The sequence below is a fragment of the Amblyomma americanum genome, chromosome 11, assembly GCF_052857255.1.
Source record: "Amblyomma americanum isolate KBUSLIRL-KWMA chromosome 11, ASM5285725v1, whole genome shotgun sequence".
NCBI classification, from domain to species: Eukaryota; Metazoa; Arthropoda; class Arachnida; order Ixodida; family Ixodidae; genus Amblyomma; species Amblyomma americanum.
In genome coordinates this window covers 5,619,908-5,634,772 of record NC_135507.1, presented here as the reverse complement: position 1 = coordinate 5,634,772, position 14,865 = coordinate 5,619,908, and the positions used below count along the sequence as shown (strand labels likewise).

General features: G+C 43.7%; 2 protein-coding genes across 5 annotated transcripts in view; one reads left to right on the top strand and one right to left on the bottom strand.

The window, feature by feature from the left end:
• Nucleotides 1-14,865, top strand: part of LOC144111304 (lysosomal protective protein-like) — a 268,952-nt gene that overhangs the window by 143,862 nt on the left and 110,225 nt on the right. The gene's annotated exons all lie outside the window — the stretch shown is intronic.
• The window catches only part of LOC144111301 (sodium-dependent multivitamin transporter-like), a 38,180-nt gene that overhangs the window by 7,172 nt on the left and 16,143 nt on the right, over nt 1-14,865 (bottom strand). Inside the window, exons 8-12 of the mRNA XM_077644555.1 lie at nt 14,635-14,764; nt 13,460-13,548; nt 12,182-12,291; nt 2,145-2,212; nt 536-622 (exon numbers count right to left, since the gene is read on the bottom strand). Coding sequence (XP_077500681.1) covers nt 536-622; nt 2,145-2,212; nt 12,182-12,291; nt 13,460-13,548; nt 14,635-14,764 — 484 coding nt within the window. The remainder of the gene's footprint in view (nt 1-535; nt 623-2,144; nt 2,213-12,181; nt 12,292-13,459; nt 13,549-14,634; nt 14,765-14,865) is intronic.

The window sequence follows — 14,865 nt, the reverse complement described above, 5'->3', positions numbered from 1 at the left end:
TCTCATAGCTTGACTCGTTTAGGAAGGTTAAACCCCCATAAGACATAATTATCTGTGAATTTTTATAATAATGAAAATTAAAATGATTATCTTTTTTGTTATGGTCACGGAGACAGTTTTAGTAAAGTTAATTTGCATTCCTTTACGCTCGCAGCAGTCCATGAGTTTACAAAACCACTTTCTGGAGGCTCGAGGCAAGAAAATCACAGTGCAAATGACTAGTGTTCGTCATCATTATTTTTTGGTAATTTCCTGACAGCAAACAAGAAAGCTCGACTGCCAAGAAACTGAGTGACATTTCCGGAATCCCGGGTTCACTCAAAGAATCATTCGCAATGTCACTAGTAAAGCCAGTATTTCAAACCTACACCTGTGCTTGCACACCTTCTCTGAGTGCGTATGTTGGTCCAGCAACATGCCACAAAGATTCATCCTCAGATCGCGCGTCGATAGCTCTTCAGCGTACATTGGACGTAATTTCGACTGTGGTTATCGCTCGGAGGCAAAATCCCAACGAGCTGTTGGCAGCATTTACCTTCGCGTTTGCCCATGGAAAGAAGAACGCGAGTATGATGATTCCGGCGAAGGGGCCAGCTGCTCCAGAGTTGAGGGCAATAAAAAACTGAAAAGAGAACAAAAAGGGTAGGGGGATAAAATATGTATGGAACATATATAAATATACGTTTGCTCTACAAGGAATGAATACAATGAATGGCATTGTAGTGATTATAATAAAAGAAAAAAAGAGGTCTTTTGTGCAAGGGCCTTAGCAGTCCACTGAAGTGTAAATTTAATAAGTCCAGCTTTCTTCGACGTAACTTCTAGTTATGAGGCAACTGTAGAACATTTCAATATACTGTTATAAACATACTGATGGGGATGGTCTAGCCTTTTGATGCTTAGCAACATCTTGTCTTTTAAGTTTGTCCTCTGCCCGCAGCGAGTAGTTAAGACTGCCATAATAAACAATTGGAGTGCGTTTCTGACAATAAAGAGAAGATAAATACAAGCGTCCCCGAGAGGGATGTGCGCATATATTGATTGTTATGGTGCAGTATCATGATATGCAAAAAAATTGCGTTCATAAACAATCTTCCCGTTAGAAGAATGCGCTTGTCCAGACTTTCTGGGCATGAAAAAAAAAACTACAGGACAACCCACTTTAGCTCAGCCATTAAATTTCTTCTAAGCACGTTGGACTAATACTGCTAAATTTCGGCATTTTCAAAATGCCAGGCATTCGTCGCTGCAGCTATCAAAACATTCGAAAAAAATATTATTTTGAGAGTAACTTATCGCAGCCGTACGGTCAGAAAGGAAAGGCTATAGGGTTTTCTCAGAAAGTTCACTGTTGAACAATTGGTTCTGATCCGGGGCCAGGCATATTTGTTAATATTTACAGTCTAGATATATTCTATAGTGTCTGGTAATAGTAATACAGGATCCAGTATTATACAGTGAAATGCACAAACAGTAAGATTCATATTTCATTCATTTTGTACTTGCTGTGTAATGCCTTGTTGTATTGCTTTTTTTTTCTTCCTCTTTTTTTCTGGCCTATTCTTCTGTTATGTATCCTCATCCCCCCTGCAATAATGCCTTCGGGCGCTGCAGGTATTTCGAATAAATAAATAAATAAAAATAAAGCGGCAACTGCCCCTCAAAGGAGGCCTTCAAGCCGATGGCGTCGACTGACTGCCATAATGTCACTTTTAATCGCCTTGCGCCTGCCAGTCACCTGTGAAACAGTAGTAGAAGGCAAGGCGGTGAACAGCCAGGTTGCGACAGTGGGTCGACGCAATTGGCTGGGGGCCTCCTTGAGGGGCATTTGCCGCTTCTGTTGAGTTGAATTCTACTATAATAATATTCTCCCAATAATGACGGAAACATTTGCACTGCGCTACTATACAAGTAGAACAAATAAATACCTGCATGAAGCTTCTTTAGGTTTACAGACATATCATAGATATTTGTGGGCGTTAGTCCAAAGGACTATTATTTTTCCAATTTGGGACACCTGGCGTTGTACCTATATATTTCTCACCTCCATATCCCCTGAAAGCTCGAAGGCAAGGCATAAGATTCTAACAGACATCCCACAATATCATTTTCTGAAACTAACACTTTAAGACATATGCTTTCACCCTTGCAGCAGATCCGATGTATGGTACCAAGAGGCCAAGTAGCACCATGACAATGCCGCTAGACGTTGCTGCGAAAAAAAGAGAAAATCAGTAGTACAATTTGCTGACATGAAAGGAAGTGAGAAAGACCAAAAAGAGATTTGTAAACATGCAGGTACGTTATGAGCGGCACTTTGGAGTGATTGGTGGCAGGTGCCCTCGAGGTTGTTCTTTTGTGTTTCCCCAAAATATTGCCGTTGTTCTCGAAATCTGTTGCTGGGGATGACAAACGCTGAAAATTTCATTTGGTTTAAAAATAACATGAGACGCTTGTATCGTATTAACTTCCTTGCTTCGCACGTTTTTTTTTTTTGAAATTTACTATACCATTCCTCCATCCGTGTTTTACTGGGTCTCAAGGTGCTTTTGTTGTCGTGAATTACGCTTCGCGTCTTGGTTTTTACGTTATAAATAAATTGCCCTGGTCAATACAAGGCCCAAGCAGAGTGTAATACACGTACAAAAAACCAGATTTGTACAGTTACAGAAAATTATTGATTAAAATCTCTGCTCTGCCCATATTTATGGTCCCTTGGGTTTACTCATCAAATCGGGATGGAAAGAAGGAAGAGTGACATGGGGTCAAGGGATGCGAATCTCGCCAGGAGGTGACATGACCTTCGGGGTGGTGGAGCAATTCAGAAGCTGGTCACAAATGTCTTTAGGGAAGTACAGCTAAGGAATAAAGATAAGCTCAGCTACATGAAAAGGCAAAATGTCAAGCCAAATGATAACAGTTGGAAGAAATAATCTCTTCAATTGCTGGAAGGACTTTTTCGGTCACAAATAAACAAGCTCAATAAATAAACGGCTCAGCACCCGCTATTTACGGCTTACCTAAGATTCATAAACCGGACATACCACTCAGGCCGATAGTTGACTTCACGCGTTCCCCATTGTATAACCTATCCAAGTATCTGCACCAGGTTATTTGACCTCTTGTTGGACGTACGTGAAAGATTCCGCTGATTTCGTTGCTAAACTAGAGGCCGTGGCGGTTGACAACGAAGACATCATGGTCTCGTTCGATGTGAAATCGATGTTCACATGCGTTCCAGTAAACTTCTCTGGTGAATGCTGTGAGAGGGCACTGGAAGAAGACCCATCACTACCATCCCGTACGCCTTTTGAAGCAGTTGACCTGTGCCGCCTCATAAGCTTCTGTCTTCAGAGCACATATTTCGTGTTCAGCAATAACAGCGAGCGATCCAGGAGCGAGCGCATCGAGCAAGGCATAACTGCTTCTGCACTTCTTTGCAGCTGTTGAAACTGCACGGACGCTGCTGCACAATCACCGGAGGACTACACGTGCTGCTGAGGGGAGCTATCGCTGCTGCTTCCGGGGGAGCCTGCCTTACCTGCGACCAAATCTCCAGCGGCAGATCCTGACTAAGCGCCGACGCATTGCATCGACATCCCGGCCTTCAGCTATAAATTGGCGCACCAGCGCCAGACAACCATCATAACAGCGAGCGATCCAGGAGCGAGCGCATCGAGCAAGGCATAACTGCTTCTGCACTTCTTTGCAGCTGTTGAAACTGCACGGACGCTGCTGCACAATCACCGGAGGACTACACGTGCTGCTGAGGGGAGCTATCGCTGCTGCTTCCGGGGGAGCCTGCCTTACCTGCGACCAAATCTCCAGCGGCAGATCCTGACTAAGCGCCGACGCATTGCATCGACATCCCGGCCTTCAGCTATAAATTGGCGCACCAGCGCCAGACAACCATCATAACAGCGAGCGATCCAGGAGCGAGCGCATCGAGCAAGGCATAACTGCTTCTGCACTTCTTTGCAGGTGTGTAGCATTGAATTATTCTTATTTAGAAAATTTGCTACCCGCTCGGCGCCTTGATCGCTCGCTGTTGAAAAATGGGTGACAAACCACCTGGTACAATCAAAGATCTGCTGAAGTATGTAAATGATCAGAATGCCGTCCTTAGAAAGGAAGTAGAAGAACTGAAGCAAAGCATGACTTTCATGAACGATTCCTTCGAAGCCTTTCGCACGACAGGTGAAGAACTCGAGGCCTTGAAGAAAGAGCACGCAGCCCTAAAACTAGAGAAAGATGAACTAGCACAAACCTTAGCAAAAACGCAGAAGGAACTGATTGAACTAAAGCAATACTCCAGGCTTTCTAACGTGGAAATTAAGGGCATCCCGGAGACCGAGGACGAGTCACTGGTAGAAGTGGTCCAGAAAATAGGTGAAAAAATTGGAATGGACGTAGAAACAACCGACATAGACGTAGTACATCGTGTTCCCACAAAAGAAAAAACGAAAAAGAACGTCATTGTCAAGTTTGCTTCACGCGCAGCTCGGGACAAATTTTTGCAGTCTGCAAGGAAAAAGAGGCTATCCGCAAATGACATTGGTTTTTCCGAGACCACACCCGTGTACCTGAACGAGCACCTGTGCCCCGAATACAAAGCATTGCTTGGAATGGCAATTGCCCGAAAGAAAGCCAACAACTGGAAGTTCGTCTGGGTCTCTAACTCTAAAATACTGGCAAGGAAAGCAGAAAATTCCACTGTCATTCACATAGCCACTCGCGACGACCTGTCTAAGATAGTATAGCCGTTTCCTTTTTTCTAAAGCATTGCGCTTACATAGCGACAAGCATAAAAATGCTGAACAACACAGCCAGAATACGTGGAAAAAACATATCTTTACTACACTGCAACATTAGAAGTCTGCATAAAAACTATGACTCACTCGCTGCCTTTCTTTCTCACCAGAAAATGCGATATGACGTCATAGCAATTTCAGAAACGTGGCTTAAAGGAGACGAATCTCTGAATCTACCTGGTTATAAATTTGTGTCCTTGCCAAGAGCGGCTGGTTCTAGAGGCGGTGGTGTAGCTTTTTACCTGTCATCGGGAATAACTTACAAAAAATTACTGGACATTACAGAGACCAGTATGGGTAACTACGAAATGCTCTTTATAGAACTAGGAAACAACATGGTTATTGGTGTCATGTACCGTCCACCCATGTCTAGAACTCAGCCATTTTTGGACAAACTAGAAGAGGCACTGTACAGCCTCACAAATAAGGAAAAAAAGGCGGTTATTTGTGGCGACGTTAACATCAACACAGCTGTTTCATCTAGTAGTGAATACGTAAATCTTTTGTCATCCTACGGCTTTCAAAACCATATAGCAAGTCCAACCAGAATAACGCCAACATCATCATCTACAATAGATCACATATTATCAAATTTGGATGTCAGCCGCTTGAAATTTGGTGTGATAAAATATAACATTACAGACCATTTCCCGACCTTTCTTATCGCTCCTACAATAGCTGTACATCATTCCAAGGACAACACTCATATGTCACCAAGATGGGACTATGAGGCAACAAAAATTTCTATCCAAGAAAAAGACTTTTCAAGCATCGATTTTGATGACGCCAACAAAGCATATAATGCATTCAGCACGCTGCTTTCATCATGCTGCGTCCAAAAGCAATACAACTCTCGCAGAGCATGGCGCCTTCATTCACCTATTTGTCCTTGGATGAATGAAGAAATACTCTCCATAATCAGACTAAAAGAGCATTGGCATACTAAGTTGATGAAAAATCCAAACAACAATTATTACAAGGAAAAGTACAGAAGCATACGGAATATGTCACTTTCTATGATGCGGAGGCGAAAAAAACAGTATTATAGCAACCTGGTTAAGAAAGCCCAAGGTAACTCAAAAGAAATATGGCGGATAATCGCTTCCATTACTAGATCCCTCGAGAAATGTAGTATTTTGCCAGAGCTCAGTGCCTTCAACTCTGACCTAGCATGTCTTGCTTCAACGTTCAACCATTTTTTCCTTAACATAGGTAATAGTATAGCTGCCACCTTGCAAATCAACTCTTGTACTGTTTTGCCAACTCCGTGCTCTAATACTTTTGCTTACACAGAGATAACAGCTGCCGAAATTGTTGCTGTCGTCCGCCAGATGTCGCTTAATAAAGCTATGGGTCATGACGAAATATCAGTGAACATCATTAAGGACAACATTCATATTTTGTGCCTTCCACTGGAAAAAATATTTAATCAGGCTTTTTTATCGGGTATCTATCCTGAAACGCTCAAGATTGGGAGAGTTGTACCGATCTACAAAAACGACAATCCCAATGATGTAGAAAATTACCGCCCAATCACCATACTGAGTTGCATTAATACGCTCTTCGAAAAACTAATAGCTAAGAGAATACAGGATTTTGTTGAAAAATATGGCATCTTAGCCAGAGAACAGCATGGTTTCCGCAGAGGTCATTCTACAGGCACAGCAGTACACTCAGCAACAGAAATAATTAACCGGGCTTTAAATTCAAACAAGATTATTATAGGCATATTCCTTGACATTAGAAAAGCATTCGACACTGTTAAACATGACATTTTGTTACAGAAACTTGAAAGTTATGGATTTCGAGGACCAGCCATCAATTTTTTCCGTAGCTACCTAACTAACCGCATGCAATTCGTGCAAATCTCAGATCAAAGATCTTCAATGGGGGAAGTTAGGACAGGAGTTCCGCAAGGGTCAGTACTTGGCCCCCTGCTTTTTTCCCTCTTTATAAATGATTTTCCTCGTTTCATTGAGCATGGACAAGCAGTCATGTACGCAGATGACACAGCTCTACTAATACCTCATCAGTCGGCAGAAAAGGCTGAATCACTTGCAAATGATAGCCTCCAAAAAGCAGCAAATTGGTTTAGCACTAACAAACTAGCGCTAAATGTTAAAAAAACAAAGTTCATTGCTTTCACCTCCCGTCGTAAATCTACCCCCGTAGAATGTAGTCTGCATCTCGATGGATTACCAATTGAACGGGTTCAAAGCTACAAATATTTAGGAGTAACTCTTGATGAGAATCTACACTGGGCACCTCATATAGAAAACTTATGCAAAAAGTTAACCTCTGGGTGCTATGCACTAATTAAAGCACAAAAACATTTTGACAAGAACACACTACGAATGATATATTTCAGCGTTTTCCATAACCATTTAATATACTGCATTGAATCCTGGGGTTTCACCTTCGCATCTTACTTAGCAAAAGTTAGCACTCTCCAGAAAAGGGCTGTCAGAATAATATCATATGCACCGAGAGCAATACCATCCAAACCTCTTTTTGATGAATTAAACATAATGCCCTTCACCAATGTACGTGAGTACAAAACGGCCATTTTAGTCCGCCAGATAATTAGCACGAACTCTCCACATCCTTCTTCCATATTCATCTCTCCCAAACGTGACACTAGGCAGGCACAGCACAATAATTTTAATTTACCCATAGCTCACAACATATACGGGCGGCGCTCAATTTCTTTTATCGGGGCTAAAATATGGAATACCGTGCCGTGTTACATGAAATACACGTCCAACTTTGTTTCTAAACTAAAACGCCACTACCTTAACAAGCAATCTGATGCACCAAGCTAAACACGTGTTGTTGCTCATAGCAATGCTCCATATAGTGATTGTTTAACTCTGACAATGTTTGTAATGGATCCATCACTAGCCATAGCGGCTAAGGATCCAGATGACTACACAGCATTTTGTGTATAAATTTCTGCGTGAATAAACGTTCTGATTCTGATTCTGATTCTGATTCTATATTACAAGACGGTGTTTGGTACAGCCATGGGTGCATCTGTGTCTGTAACCTGTGCCAACCTCGCGCTGGAGTGTATTGAAAGTTCGGCCCTACAATCGGTTCATACTCGTCCGAAACTGTTTTTACGGTATGTGGACGATTGCTTCTGCGTAATTAAGCGCAAGGATGCCAAACCGTTTTTTGGACCACCTCAACTCTTTTCAACCAACAGTTCAGTTCACAATGGAAGAAGAAGCCGCCGGAAGTATTTCTTTTCTCGATGTTCTCGTTCTCCGCACTCCCGATGGGCTCGCCACTACCGTATACCGAAAGCCCACACATACCGGCAAGTACCTCGATTTTAAATCTGCCCATCCCATAGGCCACAAACGCTCCGTTGCGTCCGCTCTGTTCAAGCGAGCTGGTCGTCTATGTTCTAGTCCTGGCCTTCTCTCTTCCGAGCAGCAGAAAGTTCGCGTCGACCTTGAAAATAATGGCTACCCCCGTCAGATGCTAAACAATCAAGAACGCCGCTGTAAAGAACCTGCTCAGCCCCAGTTTGTTGGGCAACAGAAACGCGCGACTGTCCCGTATTCCCGGGGTACAAGTGAGGCTCTGGCGCGAATATTTGCCAAATACGGCGTTCGAATTGCGCACGTACCGTCCAGCAAGCTGAAACAGCAGCTGTGTCACGTGAAGGACCGCCTAGAGCGCACATGTTACCCCGGCGTTGTATACAATGTCCCCTGCAAGGATTGCGATGCATCATACATTGGCGAGTCAGGTGACTTTAAAAGAAGAATAAGGGAACACAAGAATGACGTCAAGAAAGGTCGCACTTCCTCCAACGCACTTGCAGAGCATGCCCAAATGATGCAGCACTCCATTGACTGGGAGAACGCCACAATCTTGGACACGAAGAAACCTTTATCTTCACGATTACTTCTCGAATCATTTTACATACAGACGACCAAGAATGCTATCAACAGGACGAGAGGGAATCTCCCCGATATCTACGCCCTTTCACTGTGCAGTCAAGTCCGCTTATAAGTAGCGGCCCATTCCGCCAATCCTCATTGTGAACAAGGGACCCGTACGGGTGTCGGAACGTCATGTAATAAATATATTTTTTTCTTTGGCGAGTGTATGTTTCTTGTGCTCCCAAGGAATAGAAAATGTTATAATTCTAATCTTTTCGTTGAAACAAATTTTGAAAATATGGTAAGTTATCTTTGTTAGCAATATGCGATGGCAAGTTATTCCAGTCTGTTATTCTGTGAGGAATGAACGATACCACGCGAAGAGATGAGCGGAAAGTTAGCATTTTACTTTATCGTGGTCGCGGCGCGGGACGACTGCAGGGGTGGTAAAAAGAAGTCTTCATGGAATGCGGAATGATGATACACTTCATGAAATAAGTTTAGGCGAGCGAACTCGCGGAGACGTGATAGTGATTACAACTCGGCACGTTGATTTAAGACTAACACTGGTGAAGCGCGAATAATCTTAAAACATGAAGCGGGCAGCACGGCTTTCCAGATATTCACTGTTGCTTTTTACGCACGTTTGATGAGGATTCGATGCGGTAGAAGCGTGTTCGATTTTCGGGCGGATCACTGTGACATATGTAAGTTTTATTAAGTGTGAAATTGCATGCTTGACGTTGTGCCTAAGAAGAGTGAGTGTTTGGATACTAAGATAGTGTTAATATAGTCATCCAAGTTACACCGGACTGAAGACTGAATTGATTGGCCTATGGGGCTTAACGCCCCATAGGCTATAGGCTTAACGCCCCAGAGTAACACAAGCTATGAGGGACCCAACAGTATGGGCTCTGAATAATTTCGACCACCTATAGGTATTTAATGTGCACTGACATCGCACAGTACACGGGTTTCTAGCACTTCGAAACCATCGAAACGCGATCACCGCGGGCGGAATCGAACCCGCGTCCTTTGGATCAGCAGCCGATCAATATAACCACTGCGCCACCACGGCGGCCAGGTATGAAGATGAACTCCAAGGTATATAGGAAAACTGTCGTAAGTTCTACGCTACCATTATTAAGAAAGTAGACTGTAGGAATTCGAGTGGGGCGGTTGGTGAATTTCATTAGCTTTGCTTTTGAACAGGCCCAAATTTTGCAGATGTGTTCGAGTAGAGATCTTAGCAGTGCCTGTTGTAATCTAATCAAATGAGCTTGCGACGCATACTGTTAACGTACGCTTAACTCTTGCACAACATTAATTGTGTTGGAATAAATTCTAATCACGCCCACATCATTTTGTTGGCCATGAAATGTAAATTTTTTTTTCAAATTTAAAAATCGAATCAAAGCTAGTTGCAAAGTTTGCTTGGCGCTATTGACTTAAATATAAAAAAAACGAAAATCTAAAGAAAAGAAGCCTCAACTCTCTCCTTCCCCGCTTTTTTTCTTTTTTTTTCCACGTTAGCGCACCTGAACCTCAGCGGCGGCTGGGTTGTTATGGCGGTGATAGGGGTGAAATGCTAGAGACCCGTGCACTGTGCCATGCCAGGGGCTCTGAAAGGTGCTTTTAATAAAGTTGTGGTATGCCGAGGACGTGAAAAGACACTGCTGCACAAATATCCTCCATCAAAGAGCTTTAAATGCTTTTTGTGGAAGCTGAGTTATCTGTGGCCAAAATTTGAATTGCCGCATCCTCGCGCCTTTTTCCTATCGCCACCTTTTGCACGCTGAAATGTAGGCACTCCTCTGCCAGTCGCACGCACTCGACCTCTCCGCCGGCTGCCGACGTGCGCGGGAATTCCCTTGAGGGCGGAGCTTCCTGACGCACCGGAGTGGACGCGTACATGGTAGCTACGCGACGTCTGAAAGAGTTCGCGCGGTGAACCAATGATAGGCCTCCGCTGCTGGCCTAACGAGCGCTACATGACGCGTTGCGTGAAGATTCGGGTGAAAAACCTGTGACTGCTGGTCGCCGCGAGGACCGGAAGCGGAAATTTTTAAAGCGAAAATCTTTAATGGCCGATGCTCGCGACCCTGTCCGTCCTTCCGTCAAGCTCTTGCGCCATTGGTAGTTCACTGCGCATGCGTGAGGTGGCGCCACCGGCGCGCGCTGGACGCCTCGCAGATTTCGACGGAGTCGGGTGTCGCGCAACCTCCCTCCTAGCGCTCGCTTCAATGGAGTCTCAGAATGCGGGCAAACGCAAGCGTACTGCTTCCCCTGTTACACAGCGACAGCAGACCAATGAACGAATGCGTCGGCATCGGCTTAATGCTCGTTCCGTCCCTCCGTTCGCGAAATCTGTCCACTATAGCTGTCAATCAAATGACGTCAACTTGATAAGAAAAAATCCTTGCGCACGGCGGGATTCGAGACGCCATCCTTCCGTTCCGCAGCTGAGCGTGCTAGCGACTACGCTAATTCCTGCCAGTGCATATGTAGTAACAATTGTGTACTTAATTCACATCTTAACCACACATCAGTGACATAAGCAGCAACACCGCGCTAAAGGCTTTCGCCTCACCGCACTTTAGGTCAACAGAGTGCCCCCCCCCCCCCAAATATTAAAAATGTTGTAATTTATCGGCTCTCTTTTGAGGTCTTGCACGCGGCATGAACGCTCGGTGGACTGTAGTCTGCATAATGGATTAGTTTCGTAGCCAACATTAAACATACTTTTCAGGGACCCTTTAAAGAATCCCAGGTGGACGAAATAATCCGGGGTTCTCCACTACGACGTCTCTCATAGCCTGAGTGGGTTTAGAAGGTAAATCCTCGTAATACCTTAGCGCACCTGGTCGCGAGGAGGTAGAGCTGCTGTACTTTTTTCAGCGTACTTTCATTCTTTTGGCCTCACCACCAGTCATGCGAAGAAAATGCGTGCTTTGCGCAGATTGCTTCGCAAATAAAGAGTACTTTTCTGGTATATCTACATCTCACATTAGAAACATGAAAAAATTGCAATTCAGATGAAATTTTATATTGTTGAACTGTACGCTTTTGAAAGGTTTCTACTAGCGTGAATTTCACTGAGAAGCTGGTGCTCGCTGTGCTGGTAACGATGACTGGTGACATCCATACTGTTCCAATGACCGGGAGGGATTGGAAAAACAGTGCATAACCTCGAAATTTATTAAATGAACAAAAAATGTGTCGCAAAGTTGGCAGGATGCGTGAGGTACCAAGAAGGCTATTGGTGCGACGAAGTAACTGAGTTGTAGCGCAAGGTGGTCAACCCGAGCAATGTCATGGCGAAAAATTGTGCACGACTTGCATTGCAATTCGTTCCACTTGCTAAGAAAGGCACACAAACACAGCATTCGTTTGGCGAGGATCGCGAGTAAGTTACTACGAGGCAATTTCTAGTGCCCGGTCCGCATGCCGTAAAAACGTATGCGAAAAGCTTACCAAGAGCCACCATCACATGGCCAGATTTCTCCTCGGAAATAGGAATGTACGGTGACACGATGTCCACGTACAAAATTGCAGCGTGTGAGTTCACAATAGAGGACACTGTGCTGAAATGCCAACATAGTAAAGATCTCAGGGCTCCTGCAAATTTCATCCGACTGTCGCACAAAGAATTTAACAATCCTTTAATGCCATCCAGTGCTAAGCCTCAACAACATAAGCAAGAACTAAAATGGGAGCTTTGAAAAAAAATCAGAATGCGCTAAGGGATATGGAAAAAAACAATTATTCGTCATGCATTGCAGGTATTTTTGAGCTAGGTGTTTAAAATAAGAGTAAGCCGAGCACTGAAATGAGGTGCAATTCAGAAAAAAAAAACAACTACCAAACGGCATTTTTGTTGACACTAGTTTTATGCAAAACGTTCTCGAGCTCGTTGTAGGTAGCTACATTCACGATGGTTCCAGCTTATCATGTCCAACAGAGACCATTGCAACCATTTTGCATACACGCGGTAAAATCAACCAATCAAGCAGAGCACTACTGTCTGCTACTTGCCGCTGCCCCAACCGCAGAATTGTTGCACGAGCAGCCGGCATTCAATTTTCTTCACGTGATCGTAACTGGCCTTCGTACCAACCGTATGTACGCAGGTGCAAAACATGTGAACCAGGATGCGTATGAAAGCTCCTTACAGATACCTGAAGCAGAACTGCGCTCTGCGTGCTCGTGAAGGTGGGTATCGAGGCCCATATGCTCACCGTGATTATAGCTACCTGCCACTTGCAGCGAAGACACATAGCCCGTGAATAACTTTTACCAAGTTTTTGCTTTATGGTTATGGTTATTACTTATTGCTATGTGAGGTTTTCTGTGCTAGTTTGTACTCAAATCGGAATCGTGTCTTGCTCTGTGTGAAAGCACCCTAAACAAACGAAGAGTTGTCAGGTGCGCTCAGTTACACGCAGGGTTTGCTTTTCAACCCACAACAGCACTTGATCATTTAAGCTTGCGCCTGAGATTACGTTCATCAGGCTACTTTCGCTACTAACACAATTTCTTTCTGGGTAAGTGAGTAACTGTAATCAACTTTTATATGCTTTTCAGGGGCCACCCTTATGAAGAGAGTTCAACCTTTTTCATTTTTTCGGGTTATGCTAGACATTTCGCGCTATCGCCTTTACATGTGTTCGACTATCAGCTTTTTGTTTTGTTGAGACATGTTCGAATTACATAGAGAGTTCAGTCAAGAATGCGTCAGGGGCTGGTGCTAACCTTATTGACGCACTGACGAGTCCAGCCAAGAACAAACCTCGGAATCCATGGGCGGAACTGGCATTTTTGTCTATGTAGTACGGTACAATCTATGAAATGAATGGTAAGACATTTAGTCAGTGTTTAAATGTGAAGTGAAGCTAATAATACTATTATGGTGAACGGATGGTATTCATGGAAATGGCGTTTACACGGTGGCTCGCAGACTTTTCTCAGGAAAAGCTTTCAAGAAAAGCTCTTAGAGTTTTAGCCTTTATCTTGAGACAAGGGATGAAGCTGGCAGTGGCACACGGAACTAGACCAATGTCCGCGATTTGTTTGTCTTGCGTAAACATTTCCTTTAGAAGGCTTGCTTATCGACATGGCAGGAACATATTTGTTTCCTAATGTCAGTAGTGTATCGAAAACTGTGTCACACTACGAACATCGCGATTTATCTAAGTACCTTGCGAGCTAATCCTCTAGAATATTGCGTTGCATATTTAGGAATATGCCCCGCGATACGCAATGTAATAAACTCAGCGGTTTTTATCAGTATTTCTTTTCAACTGCACGTGAAGAACTTCGAATTATTTGATAAAAGATTGTCTCCAAATGCCTGCTCAAAAAATAATTTATCGCGCACTATGTTTCACAAGGCAAAGGCTAAGATGCTTTAAAAACGATCTTTGAGTCCTTTCGGCAGAGTTGCTCGATTGTGCCTTTCTCTCAAATATTTAACCGTCACGCAAAAATACAGCTTCGTCTCCTCACCAGCCTGCGTATCGTCTCACCACTGTTACCTTCATTATGCATCCGCCCTGAAAGCCTCCCTCTTTTATTTTTTTGTGATTTTACATCTGAAAATATCACACGCTTGGAACCTCAATTCTGAATCAACAGAAAGTGTTGTAACCACAGGTAATTTTGTCCCTTTGTGTTTGATGAAACTCGCCTCACTGCAGTTGTAGAAATGTACCGTTAATTACCTGGTGCGTTTGTTAACTGCTGTAATAGCTGCACCCGCGCCCTTATATAGCTGTTACTTTAAAGGTATGCCTAAATGAAGAAGCCGCTACAGAACGGAATAATGTATGCTATTTTACATTAAAGACTGAAGATATCCGGAAGGTAGAAACTACTGAATAAAGTAGCCCATTTAGTGACAAAATTGCGCAACTGAACAAGTTCGCTACCTGGTCGTAGCGAGTTATAGAGCCTGAAAGAACAGGATCACAATCCCGGAACCAGTAGATCATAGAGAATGCGGCCAGACCATGGAGGAGGTAGCAGAACACCAGGAGACTTATTCCACCAAACCCAGCTCTGTGAACAAAAAAAAAAACAACATAGTCTGTTACTGACAGTACAGTCAATTTATTTTGCCACATGGACGCAACACAAGGACCTCAGAGAAGGTTTCATAA